Genomic DNA, 21,121 nt, shown 5'->3' on the forward strand with positions numbered 1-21,121 from the left:
ATTTTCAATTAATATTCCAATAAAAACAAAAGACATCGTATTTCGTAACAAACGGAAACCAATAAAAGATTACATTATTTTATTTCAAAATATTTTGTTCAAACTTATTTCTTAATAACACATAAAAATTTACAGAAAGTAAACTTAGCTTTTTAACCATTGATAGATTGTTTGTCCAACTTGTGCTTTAGCTGCTTTCAACTGAGGCGGATCATGTTCAGAAGGTGGATACATGTTAGCGCAATGTGCAGTGCCTTTAAATAATATTAGTTAAAATATCTACAAATTAGAAGAATGAATAACGTTACACATACCATTGATATAAATAGCGGTAGCCTCAGGAGTTAAAGATGTTGTAATACCTAGTGCATGCCATGGATCAACAGATCCATGTACGAACACTACATTATTTACTTCTAATTTAAGTGCTCCGTATAGAGTATTGGTTCGCTTCACAGCATTATTAAGTAAGTCTATGTTATATCTGAAAAAGGACATCAAAGAGCATTCATGTAATAAATAATACTTATATTGTTTTCTTAAATTATTAATATACAAACCTAGGTCCAAAAATATCAATGCATTGCTGAATAAAGAATTCTACTGGAAACATTTCACTAAATAAATTAGGACGTGCAGTCGATGTTTGAAAAAATCCAAATTCTGTGCAGGTTTGATATATCCATTGCCGACCTAATGAAATTTTATTATAGTTTTGCAATAGACATGATAATTTTTGTAAAATTACCTCCTTCTGCTCCTTCAGAATCCCATGTTACATTCCTTAACTCATGAATCATCTTATCGTACCTAAAGTCCAAACATTTTTCTTTGCTCGCATTTAGTATCATATTACTTATATGAGCGAGTCTATCGATGGGTATACCTATTTTTTCGTTCATTAGAATGTTACATGCATCATCGATGGACAAATTAGCCATTCTTGAATTGTTACGATTATCTTTATTGTATTGGACAATACCCGCAAAATTACTTATTATCGTTTCATATAAATTCGAAATATCAACGCGTTTTGTGTATCCAATATCTATTGGATCACACAGGCTGCAAAAAGCAAATTAGAAATGAATAAATATTTTGGAATACCATTTGTAATTAAATTCATACTTACTTAAATTTTTTAACAATGCCTTGTTGACCTATTGGATGATGTAACATCATATGAAATTGTTTGTTCGCAGCTGCTAACACATCTACACATGCTTCAGAATATTCTTTAAGAGAATTTTCAACAATAATATAATACTCTGTAATATGTTTCTTAATTTTAGACATAATAATACAGTATACATTCGGTAATAATATTCGTTTATAATGTAAATCTATTAATAGATATATATATCGGGTTGGTCAATAAGTAATGTCAGAATTTAATATCTAAATAAACTACTAATATTTTTTACTAAATATTCTGACATTATTTATTGGCCAACTCAATATATACAAAGAATGTGAAATAGGTAATGTTCTACAAAATCATATATATATATATATATATATATACATATATATGTATATATATATGAGTCAATGTTGTATCTATTACATATTATATTACACTAACGTTGAAAATCAACTTGTGCAAGGACTGGTCCACTGCTAGATACAGCTCCATGTACAAGATGAGGATATTTTACACGCATCCATGCAGCTAATGATCCAGGATAAGAACCTCCAAAAACAATCCATTTTATATTATGTAATACTTTATAAATTTCATTTATACTTTCTATAAAATATGCTATATCTGCAAGTGCTTGTTCTGAATTTAAATAAATTAAATTCTTCACACTCATATCTCTGAAAAGTATTCCTTATAAAAAAACATTATATTAAATGCTATGCTATTAAAACTACATATCGCAATATATTAACTGACGCAGTTGGATGACTTTTTCCATAAAAGCGATGTTCAAGTTGAAAGCACATTGCTCCAAATTGTTTAGCATATTCAATCCATTGTCCTTGCACCATCCACTTGGCAGTGGCTGCTCCTTCACCACCGATTAAAAGGAACATAGGACCACCAGGTTTATAATATTCTGTATTCTGAAAATATCTCTGAAAAAAAAGATAAAACTAATGAGAAAATTGTCTAAAATTTTAATTACTACATCTATACCTGCTTCCAAACACGTGCATCTATTGGGTTAAAGTGATCGAGCATTTGGATAAACCATTGCTCCTTAGGAAGCCATTTCTGTTCTGTATGTGAAAGCAATATACCCAAATTTCCATCTTTACTTCTGCCTCTTATAAAATTACGTAGTGCTAAACTAATATTTATATTAAAAACTGCTATTAACAGCAATAATAATACAAATCGCATTTTTCTGGAAGAAAGAAAAGAATTATTATCAAGATTCAAATACAAAAATATAATATGTATACATGGCAATAATATCTTTTCTACAATGACAGTAGCCATTTTTATGATAATAATTCTAAATATAAAATATTTATATTATATTTTAATAAAAAAGAAATAATGTTTTAAATATAATTAAAATAATTTCAAATGAGCAAATTACAAAATAACATAATTTTTCTTTTACATTTATGTTAAAATTTATCAATTGATTATAATAATTACTAATTTTTAACATAATACATGTTTTTTATGGTAAAAGTGTCTCAGATCTTATTATTAAGAAATATCAAAATTGCGATATGAGTCTTACAAAAGCCGATAAAAAAGAAACACAAATATTTAAACATCAACGACATTTAAAAAATTCTCTTAAAATTTGTATCTGATTACTTGCATATGGTAATTAAAGTCGTATATATGAAATATACAGCGATGTTTATAAAATGTTTAGAATTAAAAAATTAAGGAGGGAACATTGTATCATAAAATATGAGTGTAGTTATATTTATCATAGAAATATCGACGTCATGATCATAACTTAAATAGGGATTTTTACTAAACGAATTCACATTTTTGTTTATATAAAAATAAGTAGAAATTACCGATTTGTTATAGAAATGTTGTAATTATCTTCATCATATTGCTGGTAGGCATTGCAAAATCAGCAATATTTTCTGCAACCGTCCAAGCATAAAAAATATATATGAATTTCGAAATACAACATACGGTATCTAGGGCAAGATTTGCTTGTAATGTAGTGACCTGTTTAGTAACATCGCAGTTAGGCATCATGTTTTGTCGAAAGTATCCAAATGCTAGATGAAAACAATAAAGGATTACTTTGATCAACCTTGCTAACTTACTAGTTAGCAGTGTAGCCAACAATAAAATCTTTTAAAAGTAAAAATTTTTTACATAGTTTAGAAGAGACTATTAATATAAGAATATTGGTTAAAATAAGCTAGGAAAATATATATATATTTTTATATTATGTATAAAATTGTTAAGTGGTTATTAATATTACGAGAATGTATGTAGGTTAAGAATAATATATAGTTAAAAGTTCTGATGTTGAAAAAATATTGAAGAAAGAAAAATCGATTCTCGATTTTTCAAGTAAAAAATCGATCCGGAGAAAAATCATACAATAGAGAATCGATTCAAAAGATCGATCTTTTGATGAAAAGAATCGAATCGGAATCGAATATTGCTAATGCAACAAGTACATGTCATTTGTAATAAATACGGATGTATGCGTAAGATGAAAAATAATTTCTAAATTTCTAAATTAACAATAAAATAAAAAAAAAAAAACAATCCAATTAATTGTGAAAATTATAAAACGGCGTATAATTAATATACTTCGTGCGACGAATCAGTACAATAAGAAAATCCATCATTTATGAATATTATAGGCAAAATTCACTTTGTCTTTTTCATCTCTTTTCATTTTTCTAAATTACTTTTAGGCATGGCTGCTAGAAATTTTTTATTATTTAATAAGCAAAATATCAAGTGAGCAATACATCAATATATACCGAATTAAGTTATTTCACTAATTTAGTAATTTTAAAAAACATTTTGTTTTACTCAAATTTAGGATAAGAATTGCAAAAAGAAAGATTATTACAATGTTCGAGTAACAAGCATTATATATCAAGTAACATATACATTTCTTAAGCTATTTCTTTAATTCGTTTGTTAAAGATTCGTTTACGAATATGTAATGTCAGAACGCGGTTTATTCCTTTGTTCCGGTGTCTTATTTAATAGCGTTTTATCTTAAGAAAAACAAATATAACGATGCGAGAAGATAAAATGTTTAATCAGTGCTACCGACAAAGCCAATTAGATCGTTATAAATATCATTTATAACCTTGCCTCCAATTTAATCTGTAGTAGACGAACGTCAGGAGAATAATACAGGAGAACTTTGTAAAAGTGCTGATGTTTATAATTCTCATGCTAAAATATTAACAAGTTAATACATTATTAAAATTAAAAGTGCCAATGAAACTTTGTAAGTATTGGCGTTAATTACTATTCTCATTTTTTTTTTATTAATTCTTTAAACTGTCTTTTTAAATTTCTGAAACTCGATAGCCAGTGGCATTAGTAATAAGTTTAAAATATTGAAGTAATAAATCTATAAAAGTGATATAAGGAATTAATGTCTTATATAAGAATTTAATACAATGTAATATGCAAAAATTTTTTTTTACCAAATGATAAACTTTAATTGAATTATATAAAGAAAACTTATTTGATTTTAGATATATATTAAAGTATATAACTAAAAATGAAGTTTGCAGAACATCTATCTGCTCATATTACGCCTGAATGGCGTAAGCAGTATATTAGTTATGAGGTAAATAATACAATCAATGTTACATATAATTTATAAAATGTTTTTATTTGTAACTTGACTGATATGTTGAATATTATATGAGTTTTATGATTGTAGGAAATGAAAGCAATGCTTTATACTGCAGTGGAGGAGGCACCTTCTTCAGAAAGTGTAGAACCAGAAGTGATACAAAGGCACTTTGCTTCCTTCGATGAAGTATTTTTTACATTTTGTGATCGTGAATTGAAAAAAATTAATACTTTTTATTCTGGTAAGTGGATTTTATTATTTATGTAGAATTATTTATATGCAATAAGAAAATATTATTAGTGATATAAGTAATCATGTTTTATAGAAAAATTAGCAGAAGCAACACGTAAATATGCAGCATTACAAAATGAATTGAAAACTGCTTTAGAATTGCAACATGGCAGTGGCAAAAACAAAGGAAAACCTAATACCAAACCTTATCTACCTACAAGAAAATTAAGAGAATTGAAACTTGCATTTTCAGAGTTCTATCTTTCTCTCATACTTTTACAAAACTACCAAAATCTTAATTATACTGGATTTCGTAAAATTCTTAAAAAGCATGATAAGGTATATAATAGAGTCAAATTATAGTATATATAAAATATTCACTAAAAAAGTTTCTCAAACATACAAATATATCAAGATAAAAAGAAATCAGGCAACAACCATTTCATGTTCCCTTGTGTTTCCAAGTATATATCCAAGTAATAATTCAAATACTATTTGTATCGCTTAAGCAAAATATTGTAAAGAAATATTTATACACTTTACAATATTACTGTCATTTGCAGTTATTGTCTGTGGATAGTGGTTCAAAATGGAGAGTAGAATGTGTAGAAATAGCTCATTTCTATACTTCAAAAGATATAGATAAACTTATACAAGAAACAGAGGCAACCGTAACAAATGATCTTGAAGGTGGTGATAGGCAACGTGCTATGAAAAGACTTCGTGTGCCACCTCTAGGTGAACATCAGAGCCCGTGGACTACTTTTAAAGTGGGATTATTTTCTGGAAGTTTTATAATCCTGTTTATAGCTGTTGTTCTCTCAGGTATTGTGCATATAACACACGTATTTATTATAATAACGCGGGCCGTAATTTCAATGTATAATTTTTACTATTCACAGCAATATTCCATGAGAGTGGAGAAAATTTGAAAGTAGCATTTCGTTTGTACAGAGGACCATTGCTTATCATTCAATTTTTATTTCTCATTGGTGTTAATGTTTATGGTTGGAGATCCTCAGGGGTAAATCATGTCTTAATATTTGAATTGGATCCACGAAATCATCTCTCCGAACAACATCTTATGGAATTGTCTGCAGTACTTGGAGTAGTATGGACATTAAGTCTATTAAGTTTCCTTTACAGTGCTAGTCTTAGTATTCCGCCATATGTAAATCCTTTAGCTCTTGTCTGTCTTATGCTGGCATTTTTTCTGAATCCATTCAAGATCTTCCGCCATGAAGCACGTTTTTGGTTACTCAAAATCATTGTAAGTAATTATAGTAAATAATGTTATATCGACTTTCTCTGGAAAACTATTATTCTAATTAATTTATTTTATTGTAGGGTCGTGTTTTGGTATCCCCATTTGCATACGTTAATTTCGCAGATTTTTGGTTAGCTGATCAATTAAATAGTTTGACTACCGCTCTATTGGACTTTCATTTTTTAACATGTTTTTACATCACGAATGGTAATTGGCTTGAAGCAGGGAACACAAAGCAATGTACATCAGGATCTTTGATCCTCAGACCTATTGTTAATTGTCTACCGGCTTGGTTTCGTTTTGCACAATGCTTACGAAGGTATCGTGATTCCAAAGAAGCATTTCCGCATTTAGCAAATGCTGGAAAATATTCAACTACCTTTCTAGTTGTTATAGCTAATACATTACATAATTATCATCAAGGTGGGTTTGAATATTTTACTTATATGAATTGTTACTTATGTGAAAATAAAATATCATTCAGTAAGTATATTGTATATATATATTAGATGAATATAGTAATCAGTGGGAGAATCCATGGTTATGGTCTTGGGTGGCAAGTTGCGTTGTTAATTCAGTATATTCTTATACATGGGATCTTAAGATGGATTGGGGTCTTCTAGATAATAATGCTGGTGAAAACCGATTTTTAAGAGAGGAAGTTGTTTATTCTGCAGCGGTAAGTATTGCGATAATTTAATTTGTCATTATTAATTTAATGAAAAATTGTAAACCCATTTCAGGGCTTTTATTATTTTGCGATAATAGAGGATTTTGTGTTAAGATTCATATGGGTCGCAAGTTTCATTTTAATACAATGCGGACATATTTCCAATGACTTAATGACATCTATAGTTGCACCTCTTGAGGTTTTTAGGTAAGGTATTAATATTTTTTTATAATATTTTAATCTATTAACAATACATCGACGTGTACAATTTTTAAGGCGTTTTATTTGGAATTTCTTTCGATTGGAGAACGAGCACTTGAATAATTGTGGTAAATTTCGTGCTGTACGCGACATTTCCATAGCACCAATCGAAAGTTCTGATCAAACGCAAATTCTTCGTATGATGGATGATGAAAATGGTGTACTAAACAGAGGTAAACGTAAAGGTGGTGGTAAAAAGCAAGTAAATACCAAGGAAGAAAAGAGAGCATTGCTTAAGGAAACTATTGATATTGATATTTCGAATGCTAGTTAAAATTAGTAAGTACAAGATGTATAAAAATATATGTATATTTGTATAGAATATTGTATATGCATCTTAGAATAGATAGCATTTTGTAGAGTTTCTTGAACTATGGATGATTAAGCAATATTAATTTGATTTTATATAAAACGTTATATCTACAGTATACGTACATATATAAATAACATAATTGAAGACTACAAAGGTAATGCAATGCGTGTTATGTGCCTTTTGTATTATTCCTATAAAATATTCTCTATTAACGTGTAAATACTTAATGGGACATGTCATAATATTTTATGAGTCAAGAGTCTTCCACTATAAGAATTTAAAAGGCACTTTAGAACATGATGGATTTATATTAATTTGTTAATTTTCATCTAGTGAGTACAATCTTCGATATTTATTAACATATACATGCATAAGTTTAATTAAAGTTATATTAAAATTTAAAGTGAAAGAGAAGTGAGCTCATTCCAAATGTTTGCGTTCCAATCCCTTTTTCATATTCTATGCATATGTATATGTATATATATATATATAATAATATTCGCATACATTACACATTCAATATAAAAATATATGTTAATAGTTTAATAATAAGGGTACCTTTTATATAATCTGTTTAAAATATACAAATACGCTTAATGGTAAATAATTAAATTTAAATTCCATAAAGGACATAAACATTAGTATGTACAAATTATAAATAAATTATGCAATTATAGGTTTAATTACATTATTTACATTATGATCAGCTAAATAGTACTTTAAATAGTAAGACAATATTATAGACAATTTTGTTTAATATTATTCTTTACTGTAACAAATTTCAAAAAGCTCAATATTACTTGTTTGAAACATTGAAAAAAGCATGATAACTTATCAATAATAAATGCTTGTGATTAACCAAACTAAAAATTAAAATCTATGTATAATCATCGTTGATCTTTTAAAAATTACTGCATTTATAACAAAGTGTACTTATCGAATTTGCACAAAATTTGCTTAAAAATTTTATTGAACGAATAATTGGATTTTTATTATTTTGTATTTTTTTGATTCATAAAATTATATTAAATCAATGTTAATTTTATTTTTTAGTTAAAAAGAATTACTAAAAACTTCAGATTTTATTAGTGTATTCAAATTTATTAATATATACAGATTTATTAATGTATTTGAGAGTTAATTAATGTATAAGAGTAGATAAATTGTATGTTATTGTATAAAGTATAAGCTATTGTAATATTACATTTATACATACAAAAGGTAGTTTATATATTATAATGATTTCATTTATTTTATTTTTTTTCAACATGCGATATTAAATGATTTGAATTAAATAACATAAAAAATAAGTTTTGATACAAAAGCAACTCCAGATGTGAAATAAAATAATGAAAATATTTTTGCTTGTTTTTAAATATATATAGAATTATATAAAAGGTATAAATTGATTTATAAATTATACCTTTGTCTACAATAGTTTTAGTTTCAATGAATTTCAATTATTTCTTATAAATTGGGTATTATAATCTGATCAATGTAATTATTTTATATCTATTTCTATATATATTGTTGTATCAACAATTGACATATGTTGTATTAAATAAATGTCACATTACTTTCCTCTGCCACTCAATATCTACGTCACATGTCACATGACATGAATTATACCTTATGATATGTTGTCACGTCTTTAGCTTAACCCTAACGCTACTTTTCTTCACTACACATGTTTTTTCCATTTTTTCCTTTATGGCAACGGAGCATAAGCATAATTCCTGTTACGTGATGCGAGTGACGTAAAAGTGGCAGTGGAGCTAATATGACGTCATGTATTCCCTTGTGAAGGAACTCTCCCCATTAACTATGGTTCTGACTCAAATATTCTTATATGATACGATTTTTTAACTGTATCAATAATTTTGTCGAATCGGAGTCAATAAATTGTGATGTTTATACAGTTTGGCTTTTTGACTGTACACCCACACTCCTCTTGCATGTTTAATTTTTTTCACTTAATAACACAAGTTCGAAATTGAATATCGTTTGACCAGGTTCAATGGTACATCTATTAATAAAACAATTGAATCTTCTGAATGTTGTTATTATGATATATTTGCCACTGAGAATCAGTTTGGTTTTTTTATCGGTAAATGCGATGTATCGGTGATGTCAATTCAAAAATTATCGATACGATAAAAAAACCAAAAGTGTGAATTTACTTTTACCGCTCTAGAGTTTTTAAGCGAGCAGTACAATTGCAAAAAATCTTCTTTTATATAGACATAGTAATACAGTAATATCACTGATGTGACAATGTAAAGATAGTGACAAATGCTGAAGAGTATTGATACGGAGCAAATTCTTGATAGAAAGGAGAAACAAAAGAAAAAGTAACATATCTGTCCTATGAATTCTTTATTCTTTTAATTATTATAATTTTAATAAAAATTAAAAATGTAATGTATATGAGAACGCACAATGATTTTTCAGATAAATTTATCGAATTAAATGATTTGACATAAAGAAATAAAATTATAATTTTAATTCAAATTTTATTTTCTACTATTTCATTCGATGTATTTGAAAAAAAAGAAGTCTCATAGTAAAATATGATTTTAATAATCTATATGTTTTTAATCGTCATTGCTATGCGACTTCATGAGTCGGTAATGTTGAATCGTAACAATGACGATAACGATAACGATGAAAAATGTGTATGATAATAATAAAATAAAAATAATATTAATATTAATAATATTAATATTAATAATAAAAAAAATAATAATAATAACATAACATAATATATAATATAATATAGTGTAACACGTTAATAATATTTGCAATGACAATCAAACAGCACGCCGTTTAAATCTTGGAGCTACACTTAGTGAAAAAGAAATATTTGTAATACATCTAATATTACTAACAATAATAATAATAATAATAATAATAATAATAATAATAATAATAATAATAATAATAATAATAATAATAATAATGATGATGATGATGATGATGATGATGATGATGATGATGACGACGACGATGATGACGATGATGATGATGATGATGATGATGATGATGATGATGATGATGATGATGACGACGACGATGATGACGATGATGATGATGATGATGATGATGATGGAGATGAAGATGATGATGATGATGATGATGATGATGATGAAGATGAAGATGATGATGATGATGATGATGATGATGATGATGATGATGATGATGATGATAATAGTAGTAATCACACGCGCAGGTGTGCATATATATATATTTTTTTTCTGTACAACAAATTGGTTGAATTCTTAACAAGTATATCAAAATCTTGCGTGCAGCAAAGAATTAGTATTAATTGTAATATGTTTTCTGCAATGTTTTTCCTTTATTTTAAATTAAGGATAAGATAGTTAACCTCGATTAAACGCATTGCGAAAGCCTCGTAACTTTGACAAGAAGGCACGAGGGTAACAGAACTTAACGATAGGTATGTATGTAATATATATATATCTGTATATATATGTATATATATATATATGTATATATATATATATGTATATATATATATATGTATATATATATATGTATATATGTATATATATATGTATATATATATCTAAATATGTGTATATATATATACATTTATGTAGATATAGTAAAATCGGAACGCTTTTCCCGTTAGCAGTAAACAAAATCCTTTTTGTGATATAATAAGAAAAAGCAAAGAAATAACATTGAAGATTCGGTCAATATGATCGATAACGAATTGGAATTGTTTTTTTCATTCTGATATTAAAATATATGTACATCAAATTGATAAAATATCAATTATATCAAATTATATATCTTGTTCTTAGGTTTTTATTTATGGTATATTGATTTGGATAATGTCACGTCGAAGATATCTTCATTATTTATCTATTTTTATTTTTCGGTTTTGTATTATGTTTTCCAAAGCGTGTATATAAATACGTGCTAGCAGTTCGTAGAACAAATTACTCATGTAATTGTAATATTTTACGAAATCAATATCGATGACTACATCATTGTCCGTGTTTTAGAATATTTTTTTCTAATTTGTTAATCCACAAAATATTTAGAATCGATATCTTTAAATGTTATACATATTTATAATACGTATATGAAATTGATGTGTGTGCGCGTGTATATAAAATGTTTATATATATATATATATATATATAATATATATATATTATATATATATACACGATATGTATATAGCGATATGTATATATAGAGCGTTTATCGATAAATGGTTTATTAAATCATACATTTGTTTTCAACTTATACAAAATATTATAGAGACTCTTATAAAACACAAAGAAACGAGGTTTTTTTGTTGCAGATCTAGTTTTCATTTTTTCACATAAATGAGCTACATTATTTTTTATGCGATACATGATCGCGAATCGACCATTAATCGCCGGCAAGTAACAAAGGCTTATTTATCCGCTATCGTATTAACTTCGTCTTACATTTATCATTAGAACACTCTTACAATTATTATCCTTAATAATATTATATTTATCTACACATTTTATTTTTATTAAACGAACTTGCGCTTCTTAAGAACTACAGTTTTTGTGGTCTAGTTTTTTATCAAATGTATATATAAAGAGAATAGAAAAAAGATAAAGCATAGATGAAACTAGAGAGAAGAAGGAGAGAATGGTAATGTGCGTATTTTTAGTAGGACTTTCAATGTTATATTCTACCAGTAATGACCATATTTCCATTGTCTGTCATCGCGCATAGCAAATTTTAAGCGATTCGATATCTCAGTTTGAAGACGAGAAACACATAATACTTTGAATTGAGAATTTGTATTGTCTCAGATAATCATTTTTCTTTGCTTTTTATTTTACTTTCGAAATAGTAATTTATTATCTTCCATGAAGGAAAGAATACTTTATTGTCATTTTTTTTTTGATCTTTCGCTAGGAAGCGCAAGTGGAATTTGAAAGAGCATGAAGGAACTGTTCGATTCTTTTTCCGAGAAATTGCAAGGTCGATCACGACACTTACTCTTACGTCGAAAAGATGTTTTCTCTTTGTCTTTTTTTTATCAATATCACGCAACTCTAATGATGTATATCTACTATATAATATGCAAGTAATAATAGTAAGATAGAGAGATCCGAAAGAACAATAAATCGCATTAAATCCGTGAGATTCATGTAAAGTTTCAGACTTTAATTCGGAAGAAGTTGGTTGAAGGAAGGATTCGTGATTAATGTTTTTGTGAAGATGGATAGCGACGAAGAATGGCGAGAAGCATGCTAACGAGAGAAATGAGAGGTTGTACTTTGAAACCTTTCCTACCTTGGAATATGCCCAGAAAGGTTCCTGACCTCCAAGACGAGAAACTATGGCAATCGGACGAAGATAAACGATTGCCTTCCTTCGTTGAATAACGAACGATAGCGTGATTCGTGCCGTCGGTACACAACCGGACTCTAAAAATAATCCTTGTCTCGCGCCAGACGTTTAAAAAAAGAGCTAAAATCCCTTTAGAAGGATGCACTGAAGAGAGAAATCTCCCCCTTTGCTTGGAGCTCGCGGAATTTAAACTCTGACGATCGTCGGTAAGAAAATTGTATATTCTCTCTTTCTTTCTCTCTTATACACGATGGAACGGGTTTGGGCGAGCCTGAGTATCCATCAGCCGGTGAAAGAAGAGCGAGGAAGAGGGAGAAAGAGAAGGACGAAGAAGGCATTCGTTCGGAGACCAGAGTCGGTTCTCCGCACATTGGACGGATAAGTAGTTAGCGATACCTATAAATAGATACAATGGTAGCTTATGTAGGGAAGCACCGTCGCCAGAAGACAGGATTGTCGTGAGTTTCCTCTACGGGTATCTCGTTCTGGCGGGAAAAAGCAGTCGAGCGTAAAGGGTTTCTTTGTAGAAGTCATCTTCACCAAAGAAGAATCTTGATGCGAATGTATCTATCTGTCTAAATAGGTAGGGACGTACGTCGATTATTCTTTCCATTTGATCAAGATCTCGAAAAGAATGTGTTTTTTCTTTTTTTGTCGCGACGAGGACGTCTTGGAATTCGATAGATTCTCTTTGCTTTCTTTCCATCTATCATTGAAGAAGCAAAATAGAATTCCGTCGATAAGTCGATTACGTTGTTGATATTTGTTTAAGAAATAAAATGGGTCTTTGCTTTATTGATTAAAACGAGGTGATTTGATGGGAAGGAAAAATGTCTCCAATGGACGACAAATGGATGGCGAATGAACAGCAAATAGACGACAAATAAACGGTAACGTTCCTTTCCTGAACTCTTCTTTGCGACAAGAGGAATCGCGAAAAGTGGTGCTTTCGTTTCATCGCGAAAGACCATCTCACATCATTTTGCATACACGTAGTTTTTCACTCTATTACATATAATTTCATCGATAAGATAAGGAGAAAGGATTAATATTCGAGTTGATAGAAGAATAAAGAAAATTGAATTAGATCTAAAATGAAAAGTAGAAGAGGAGGAAGGAAGGAAGGAAGGAAGGAAGGAAGGAAGGAAGGAAGGAAGGAAAGAAGAAAGGAAGGAAAGAAGAAAGGAAGGAAGGAAGGAGGAAAGTGGGTCGCCCGAGGTCACTCAACATCGTCCACAAATGTTTCAAAATGTTCTATTGTCCTCGGTCTCGGCGAGAACGCGACAAAAGACAGAAAAATGCCTTTTTTTTCGCGTCATCTAAACTTGGCGAATCGATGTGTCGGTTCAAAGATGCGTAATGATGATGTCGTCGTCGAGATCGTCCTTTTCATCATCTGTCTCTTCTGGCTGATTGGCCTCTGCTTGCGCGGCTTTCGGGTCCTCAGCGATAGCCTTCAATCTCCTCTGTTTACGTCTGTGAAGAAGTTCGACGATTATGTAGCCCATCGTGCCAATCATCAAGACGGTCAATAGAACATAAAGCTTCATGCGGGCGCACAGATGTGTACTGTACGCGTATGCAATCACGAATCCTGCGCTCTCCCATAGTCTGTAATTCGAAAACGCAGCTTCCTTGTTGCGCCTGAAGAGAGTACCATAGAGACCTGCGATAAGGATCATTATTTTTCTTCTTTAATGTAAAAATCTAACGAACTTTTCTACCTATTAATGTTCTTTCTGGGACTTTTAATGATTATATAAGAAAAAAAAGAAAAAGAAAAATATATCGGAATTCTTTTGAACAAATATTCTAAAGCTAATGTAATTAGCTTAGAATGTAATTAACATTAGAATCGTTATTTCTAAGCTACGCCTAATGACGTAATGATATGTCCTACGAGTCGTTAAAAACCTGATATGTTATGTATGAATTTCAATTTATCTTCGTCTTTACCTATTTGAATCGAAAAAGAAAAATGACGACTGACGGACCCGTAACTGTTTTTTCGTCCTAATTTTTCTACATTCATATGGATAAAGTTTCAAGATATCACTGAGCAAAAACTTTTTTCTCGATTGATGAAAAAATCATAAAGAACAAGTTTTACCAGCTCGAATATATCTATACACATGTCAACGTCGTAGGTCGTCTCTATGAACTTTAACCGTGTTTATTTCATTATAAACAAATTCGTAATTGACTTTGTTTTTATTTTTGATGGTGAAAAGAGGAGCAAGAAGTAAAATGAAATGAAAATGAAAAGAATAAAATTAGAAAAATTAAGTCTTACGATACTATTTGTCACTGTATAGGGGCTTTAAGATGGTCAACAATTCATAGATTACCATTAATTATTTGTGATTTGGATGCTGATCTGTCCAAATCAAATACATATCAACTAATAATACTAACCATTGACCTGTGTCTGCCAGACGGCGTCACCAACTCCCCAAAGGCCGGAGACTGAATAAAAGACATATGGATTATCTGGGTGTGGTTTCCAAAGAAGCAGCACAACTATTAGACAGGCGTGAACTATGGCACCAAGTGCCATCAACGGTTGCCTGCCTACGAACTTCATAAGAGAGCCAAAGAGCAAGGAGCATCCTGCATTTACCACTCCAAAGCAGATCATCACGTATCCCACTTTGTGAACGCCTAGAGCACAAGAGATGTATGCCTGAAACCGAAAGTAAAAAAGATTAATTCTTTCTTCAAACCTCCAGTTAATGATCAATAAAATTTCGACTTAACATTTAAATAGTTTATTTGAAAAACAAAACTACATTCGAGTTTTTTCTTCATGATCTGGTACTATTTTGAAATAGATTGACAAAAAAAATAGTTTCCATTTAATTGTTCAACAATGCCTGTATCTATGGTTGTAAACAACGTCAATTGAACTGTGACATAGGCACTCGATACTTGAATATTTTGAAATCAAAGGCGCACATGACTCTGAATTTGTTGGAATGGTAAGGACGATATCTCTCAAATTTATATAAAAATGACATTGAAATGACGTATTACGGCTTCACATCGCAAAAATATCATTATATCTACATAGGTATGCCCTATACATATACTATATAAATGAACATTATTTTGCCTCTGATGAGTGTATCTGCCAGTTCAACTCAAAATAAATAAAAAAAATTTTCTTTAAATTTCAATCCTTTATCTTCATATTTAAAATGTACCGAAGAGCACGTATCTTTTTACATTTAAGTAACATAGAGATCTTAATTACCTTTAGATATCATATTCTAGAACAGATAACAGATAAATAATATTCTAGAATTCACGAAACAATATTTCATACCAAGAAATATTTTTTGTCATTTTTGGGGTTTTGCTCATAAAATATTGTTAATATTCGATAAACGAAGTAATATTTGATAAACGAAATATCTCGAATACACGTTTTTGTATAGAATTTTAAAAAATATTAAATTTTTTACATTTTTTTTTTGTTTATTTTAATAAATGATATCTAAAAATATTTAAAATCTTTGTTATTTAAATGTAAAAAAATCCTTCAGCACGCTTTAATATTAAGATAAAGAGTTGAAATTTGAAGATAATTTTTTTTTATTTTTTTCGTGCTGAAATAAGAGCGTATTCATCAAAATTCCTCCAAAGGTCAAATAACAACAAATGGGTATATATTATTACCCGTGTACGCAATATATAAATGCGATAGGCAGGTAAGTTTTACGAGCAACCCTTGGTGTTTGACGTATATCGCGAAATGCTTTCGATAAAATTTAAATTCCATCGTCGGTCGAGGAACTTGAATTATCGAGAATTCAAGAACGAGCCTTCGCACTGAGGACGATATCCTACCTACCGATATTGCTTTTCTCAAGAAATATGCTGATTTTGTTCACTCAACAAAGTGACGTACCTCCGATTCTTGCATCGCACGTCATTCTTTTTTGATAATATAAAAGAAGATAGATAAAATATTTAGATAAAAAAATATTTATTCTATGGAACGACTAAACATCATTCTTTAAAGAAAACGCCATCTTTGCATAGATATTCTTTCAAGAGAAAACGGGAAAATATGAATCATCCTGTATAGCCTCAAGCGCTCACGAGATCGAGCTTGGGTAAATGGAGATGCACGTGAATCGGTGTGCGTGCATGTTGATGTTACAGATGAAGAAGAGATACAAGTACATAACATTTCAGGTTTGGAAGCGGTATCGCGAGAATAAGATCGCAAGCTATTTATATCGAGCCAGCTGACTCAATGGAGTCAGTGTATGCGCGCACGTCTGATAGAGAGAAAGAGTGAGGAGAGGAGAGGAGAGCAGTCATCATCTTTCTCCCTCTTTTCTTTCACCATTTAATTGCCCAATTACCCGGCTTCATCGGCGAATACACTCCTCTCGTCGGACCAGTTTTGAGACGAGCTCGCTCGATCGTACCAGTCGTTGCACTTTTCGCGTCAACTAACGCGGTCGAGTACCTTCGTTGGAAAAAAAAGCAAAAGTTCTATCGTACTTGCGATTCTTCTCCTTCGAATCAACGAATCAAACGATTACGACTCTTAAGATGGCTGAAAAGTATAGGCTGTACTGAAAATACGAAAACTTACGTTATTCAAAAGTGGAATACTCTTTTTTACATACATACATATATTTGATAACGATTGTTTAAAAATCATTATTTCATAATTTATTGGTCGATTATTTTACATAAAAGCCAATGAAAATGTTAAAAATAGGCAAGTGCATATTGTCTATATATTATTGTTCATAAGCTGATTCTCTTTCAAAAAGCATCTGTATAATTATAAGCAACCATCTGATGCATTACACAAGAGCTTTGTTTGTTAATACAAATTTATATATTAATGAAATATATAGGTGGGTATATGAACGATATAAATGAAATAATTATAGTAATAAATATAGTAATAATTGGGAGTAAATTAATGAAAGGAAATATAATTTTGGTATATATATATGCACATATATACACAAGTGAAAAATAATATATTAAATTTTTTTAAGTTATATATAATATTTAAAGTGTATGGTAACTTATGGACGGTAGCGTATATTTAAAATAATTGACAAAGATCTAAAAAATGAGAAAAAGTTGATTTGCAAGAAAATGACACGGAGCTAGAAAAAGGCAGTGGTTGGCCGTGATGAATCCTTTCTAACGCAAGGACCGACCTTCGCCTTGGTCGGTTCGTAGATACATTTCATACAACTTTAACTTGATTGGTATGGAAAGTGCAATGACGTCAGGAAGAGCCTCGAAGGGTCAGAAAGATCGGCGGTTATTTTCTTGATCTTCTCCCATTTCTTTTCTTTTTTTTATTTTTTCCTGTTTACCTTCGAAACTCACATCGTCACCGCGTAACAAATTTGAAACGTAGTAACAAATTTTTTGTTTTCCTTTAAAGTCAAATGTACATTGTGCTAATAAATTAACAAGTTTCTTTTTTGTTCTTCAAAAAAATATATCGTTAAGATCATTGAAAAACTTTTAGAATAATCAATATTTTCTTTAATACAATTTACAGATTGTTTTGATCGTTTTCGGTATCTTGGTGCTTTATGTAAGGTATGAGGTTATTTCTAGCCGGCGAAATTTTCAAGAAGTGAAAACTCGTGTAACGCATATACGGGATTAGTTATGAATCCCCGAGAAAATTGTGTAAAAATCTTGTAAAAAAGCCATAATTTCCGATGATTATCTCGCAGTTCTTATATCAAATTGATGAATGATCCATCCTATGATCAGTTCGAAAAATTCAATCGTTTGATGTCGACCGAGTCGTTGCTTATGGGTTCTTGCTAATGGGTGCTATGTTATAACTCTCTAGAAGAAAACAATCGCTTCTCGACGGTATTGACATCGCATTTATATCTTCGAGAATCGAAAGATTAAAACCAAAAAAAGGTGATTATGCTAACAAATGGGAAAAAGAACTGAGGAAAAAGAAGAAATGGAATAAAAATGAATAAGAATAATTATAAAATAGTCTGATGACGATTCTTCGATATCATTCGACCGGATCGGTAAAGATAATCTATGGCGCCAGTGAGAAGAGGGTAAAAAGTGCAAAAACAGGAGAGAGAAAAGAGAGATAAACCGACGACCGACCGGTCACACGGCTCAACGACCGACGAGAAGCTTCCATTACAGCTCAGCCTTCGAGTTTCTTTGGAAGTAGGTTACTCGCAACTTCATCGAACTTAGTCGAACGATGCTAACGAGCAAAACGTATGTAGATTGGAACAAAGTACGTACTCGTTATTAGTATACTATTATTTTCTTATCAAGAAATTTTACCTGAGTAAAATCGGCGCCGATGAAGGCCTGCTCCATGCCGATCCATACCGTGATGGGTATTAGTAACTGTTGATAAGGTTTCTTTAATTGATAAGCAGTCGCGGAGAGCAACTGAATACCATTGAGCTCCTGACTATCAGCACGCCGTTGTTTCTCCCCATACCTGCAAATAAAAAAGCAAGCCTATCATAAGAAATTATAATATTTATATATGTACTAAATTTTGATAAACGATATAGAAAAATGTGAAGACAATACTATCTCACTATCTTGATAGGGAATTTACGATTAACAACAATTTGAGGTCTTACGAGAAATTTAACGATGTCATTTACATCACAAAAGCACTTTAATGACGACTATGTTTAAAATGGATATTGATACTACGAATTGTTTACATATCATTCTTATTTTATGTCCATTTTTTCTTTTCATATATATGAACAGGAGTTAAATACTTCAAAAGCAAAAATGGAAACAAATAAAAAACTAAATATACAAAGGAACGCGATACTGAGAAAGTCCTTAGAGCATGCCCCACCATGCCAGACGGTAATTATTTAGCGCTAATTTTAGCTGCTTAATATGCGGAGGCGTGCGCTGATTCCAACAATCTGGGCGTCGAAAGATAAGATCCAGAAACAGAGTAAAAAACCTACATACTTCTGTATCTATGTTTTTATATGTAGCTATTCAACGATGAACCTGATTTGACCGAAGACTACGACAGTGAATTTGCAAAATAAATCTCACTTGGCGCTATTAAATAGCGCCTTAACGCGATCTCCCAACGACGGTGTACGTTCTCCATTCTTGGCAAATGTTCCAACCCAGACGGCATTCCAGAGAACACGTTCTGCCGTTTGACTTTCTTGGACCAGCCGAAGCTACGGATACTTTCGAGGTGGACGAGAGCGCGCAGTAACTCGAGGTCTCGGCTCTCGCCTATCTTCTCAAAAAACATACCCGAGATTTACGTCCATTTGCGTCGAACCATTCTTATGTAATAGCTTTATTCTAATCAGCATCTGGGTTGCATTTTTTTACTTTTTTTTTCTCCTAAGAATCAAGCGGTCTAGCTAAGAAAAGAGAGTGAACATCTTATGCTTTGAAAGCATGTATATGTGTATATATGTATATATTATATTGAACTACTATACATTATTTATCATTGTTGTGGAAAAAGATAGCACATTCGATATTGTAAGCATTCGATACATTCCAAAGCAATCTAGATACATAGTTCAACGAAGCACTGACTCATTGATCAACATCGCTGAAAACAAACGACTTCCTCGCAATCGGAAAAACTACTTTATGATCCACGATCGTGAAACTGTATAACGGGAAATTTTAACTACAATCATAAATTATTTTTTTTTTTTCAAATATATCTTTACGCGTATCATGGATACGTAAGGTACATAATAAGCATATTGAAAACTGTTAATTATTGCTGTTACTACTTCTCACGATATCACATATGCGATCGGCTACTCAGCCTTGCAAAGTCATCAAGAGTTATTTTATCTTCTTTCGCAAGAATAAAGACGATCGATATTTATTTTTACTTTAGTTAGTAAACTAAACACGAGAGCATCCAAGACATACATTCTCGAAGATAAAAATAATTTTTGCCTATTTTGTCTTCAGTTAGTATTTAAATTTAAGTCATTGTACAATGTTAGGGTCAAGCTTGTACGCGCGCACACGAACAAATTATTGTTTATTATTAACAAATTTTTATTTTTTAACCTGAGAAAACTAATGATGGTCTAACGATGCTTATGATCGTCTATGCGTATAAATGCTCCATTCGAGCAAAGAAACTCTCTTGAACCGTTACGACTTGCAGCCTTGAAAACGTCACGATGTGGAAAAAATACCGTCAACGCGTCGTCGATGCGACATCTAACGCG

General features: G+C 30.5%; 3 protein-coding genes across 16 annotated transcripts in view; 1 reads left to right on the forward strand and 2 right to left on the reverse strand.

Moving 5' to 3' along the window:
* Window positions 1–62: 62 nt before the first annotated feature.
* On the reverse strand, window positions 63–3,272 carry LOC124957949 (putative serine protease F56F10.1). 5 transcript variants are annotated; one of them, XM_047515535.1, is made up of 10 exons: window positions 3,155–3,272; window positions 2,995–3,066; window positions 2,144–2,354; window positions 1,901–2,082; window positions 1,586–1,821; window positions 1,133–1,268; window positions 749–1,065; window positions 561–693; window positions 315–484; window positions 63–254 (listed from the first exon to the last, which is right to left on the reverse strand). In XM_047515535.1, exons 3-10 carry the CDS (start codon window positions 2,348–2,350, stop codon window positions 145–147), a joined length of 1,491 nt encoding a protein of 496 aa, XP_047371491.1. In that variant the 5' UTR covers window positions 2,351–2,354; window positions 2,995–3,066; window positions 3,155–3,272; the 3' UTR covers window positions 63–144. The 5 variants fall into 5 exon arrangements, with proteins under 5 accessions (XP_047371491.1, XP_047371490.1, XP_047371495.1 ...); XM_047515534.1 differs by lacking the exon at window positions 3,155–3,272 and having other exon boundaries at window positions 2,995–3,148; XM_047515539.1 differs by lacking the exons at window positions 2,995–3,066; window positions 3,155–3,272 and adding an exon at window positions 2,787–2,920.
* A 211-nt stretch (window positions 3,273–3,483) lies between these two features.
* LOC124946440 (xenotropic and polytropic retrovirus receptor 1) lies at window positions 3,484–9,430 on the forward strand. 9 transcript variants are annotated; one of them, XM_047487157.1, is made up of 11 exons: window positions 3,492–4,412; window positions 4,666–4,760; window positions 4,857–5,010; window positions 5,095–5,339; window positions 5,564–5,825; window positions 5,903–6,270; window positions 6,348–6,690; window positions 6,777–6,946; window positions 7,011–7,144; window positions 7,214–7,477; window positions 7,625–9,430. In XM_047487157.1, the coding sequence occupies exons 2-10, from the start codon at window positions 4,692–4,694 to the stop codon at window positions 7,470–7,472; spliced, it is 2,004 nt and encodes a 667-aa protein (XP_047343113.1). In that variant the 5' UTR covers window positions 3,492–4,412; window positions 4,666–4,691; the 3' UTR covers window positions 7,473–7,477; window positions 7,625–9,430. The 9 variants fall into 9 exon arrangements, with proteins under 9 accessions (XP_047343114.1, XP_047343113.1, XP_047343111.1 ...); XM_047487148.1 differs by having other exon boundaries at window positions 3,494–3,907; window positions 3,993–4,412; window positions 7,214–9,430; XM_047487151.1 differs by having other exon boundaries at window positions 3,494–3,907; window positions 4,292–4,412; window positions 7,214–9,430.
* A 2,313-nt stretch (window positions 9,431–11,743) lies between these two features.
* LOC124957838 (UNC93-like protein) overlaps window positions 11,744–21,121 on the reverse strand; it is a 36,417-nt gene continuing 27,039 nt past the window's right edge. For both annotated transcript variants that reach the window (XM_047515238.1, XM_047515239.1), the window contains exons 4-6: window positions 19,203–19,365; window positions 15,297–15,564; window positions 11,744–14,547 (exon numbers count right to left, since the gene is read on the reverse strand). In XM_047515238.1, the coding sequence (XP_047371194.1) occupies window positions 14,228–14,547; window positions 15,297–15,564; window positions 19,203–19,365 (751 nt within the window). In that variant the 3' untranslated portion in view covers window positions 11,744–14,227. The remainder of the gene's footprint in view (window positions 14,548–15,296; window positions 15,565–19,202; window positions 19,366–21,121) is intronic.

The sequence above is a fragment of the Vespa velutina genome, chromosome 2, assembly GCF_912470025.1.
Source record: "Vespa velutina chromosome 2, iVesVel2.1, whole genome shotgun sequence".
In the NCBI taxonomy this organism is placed as follows: Eukaryota; Metazoa; Arthropoda; class Insecta; order Hymenoptera; family Vespidae; genus Vespa; species Vespa velutina.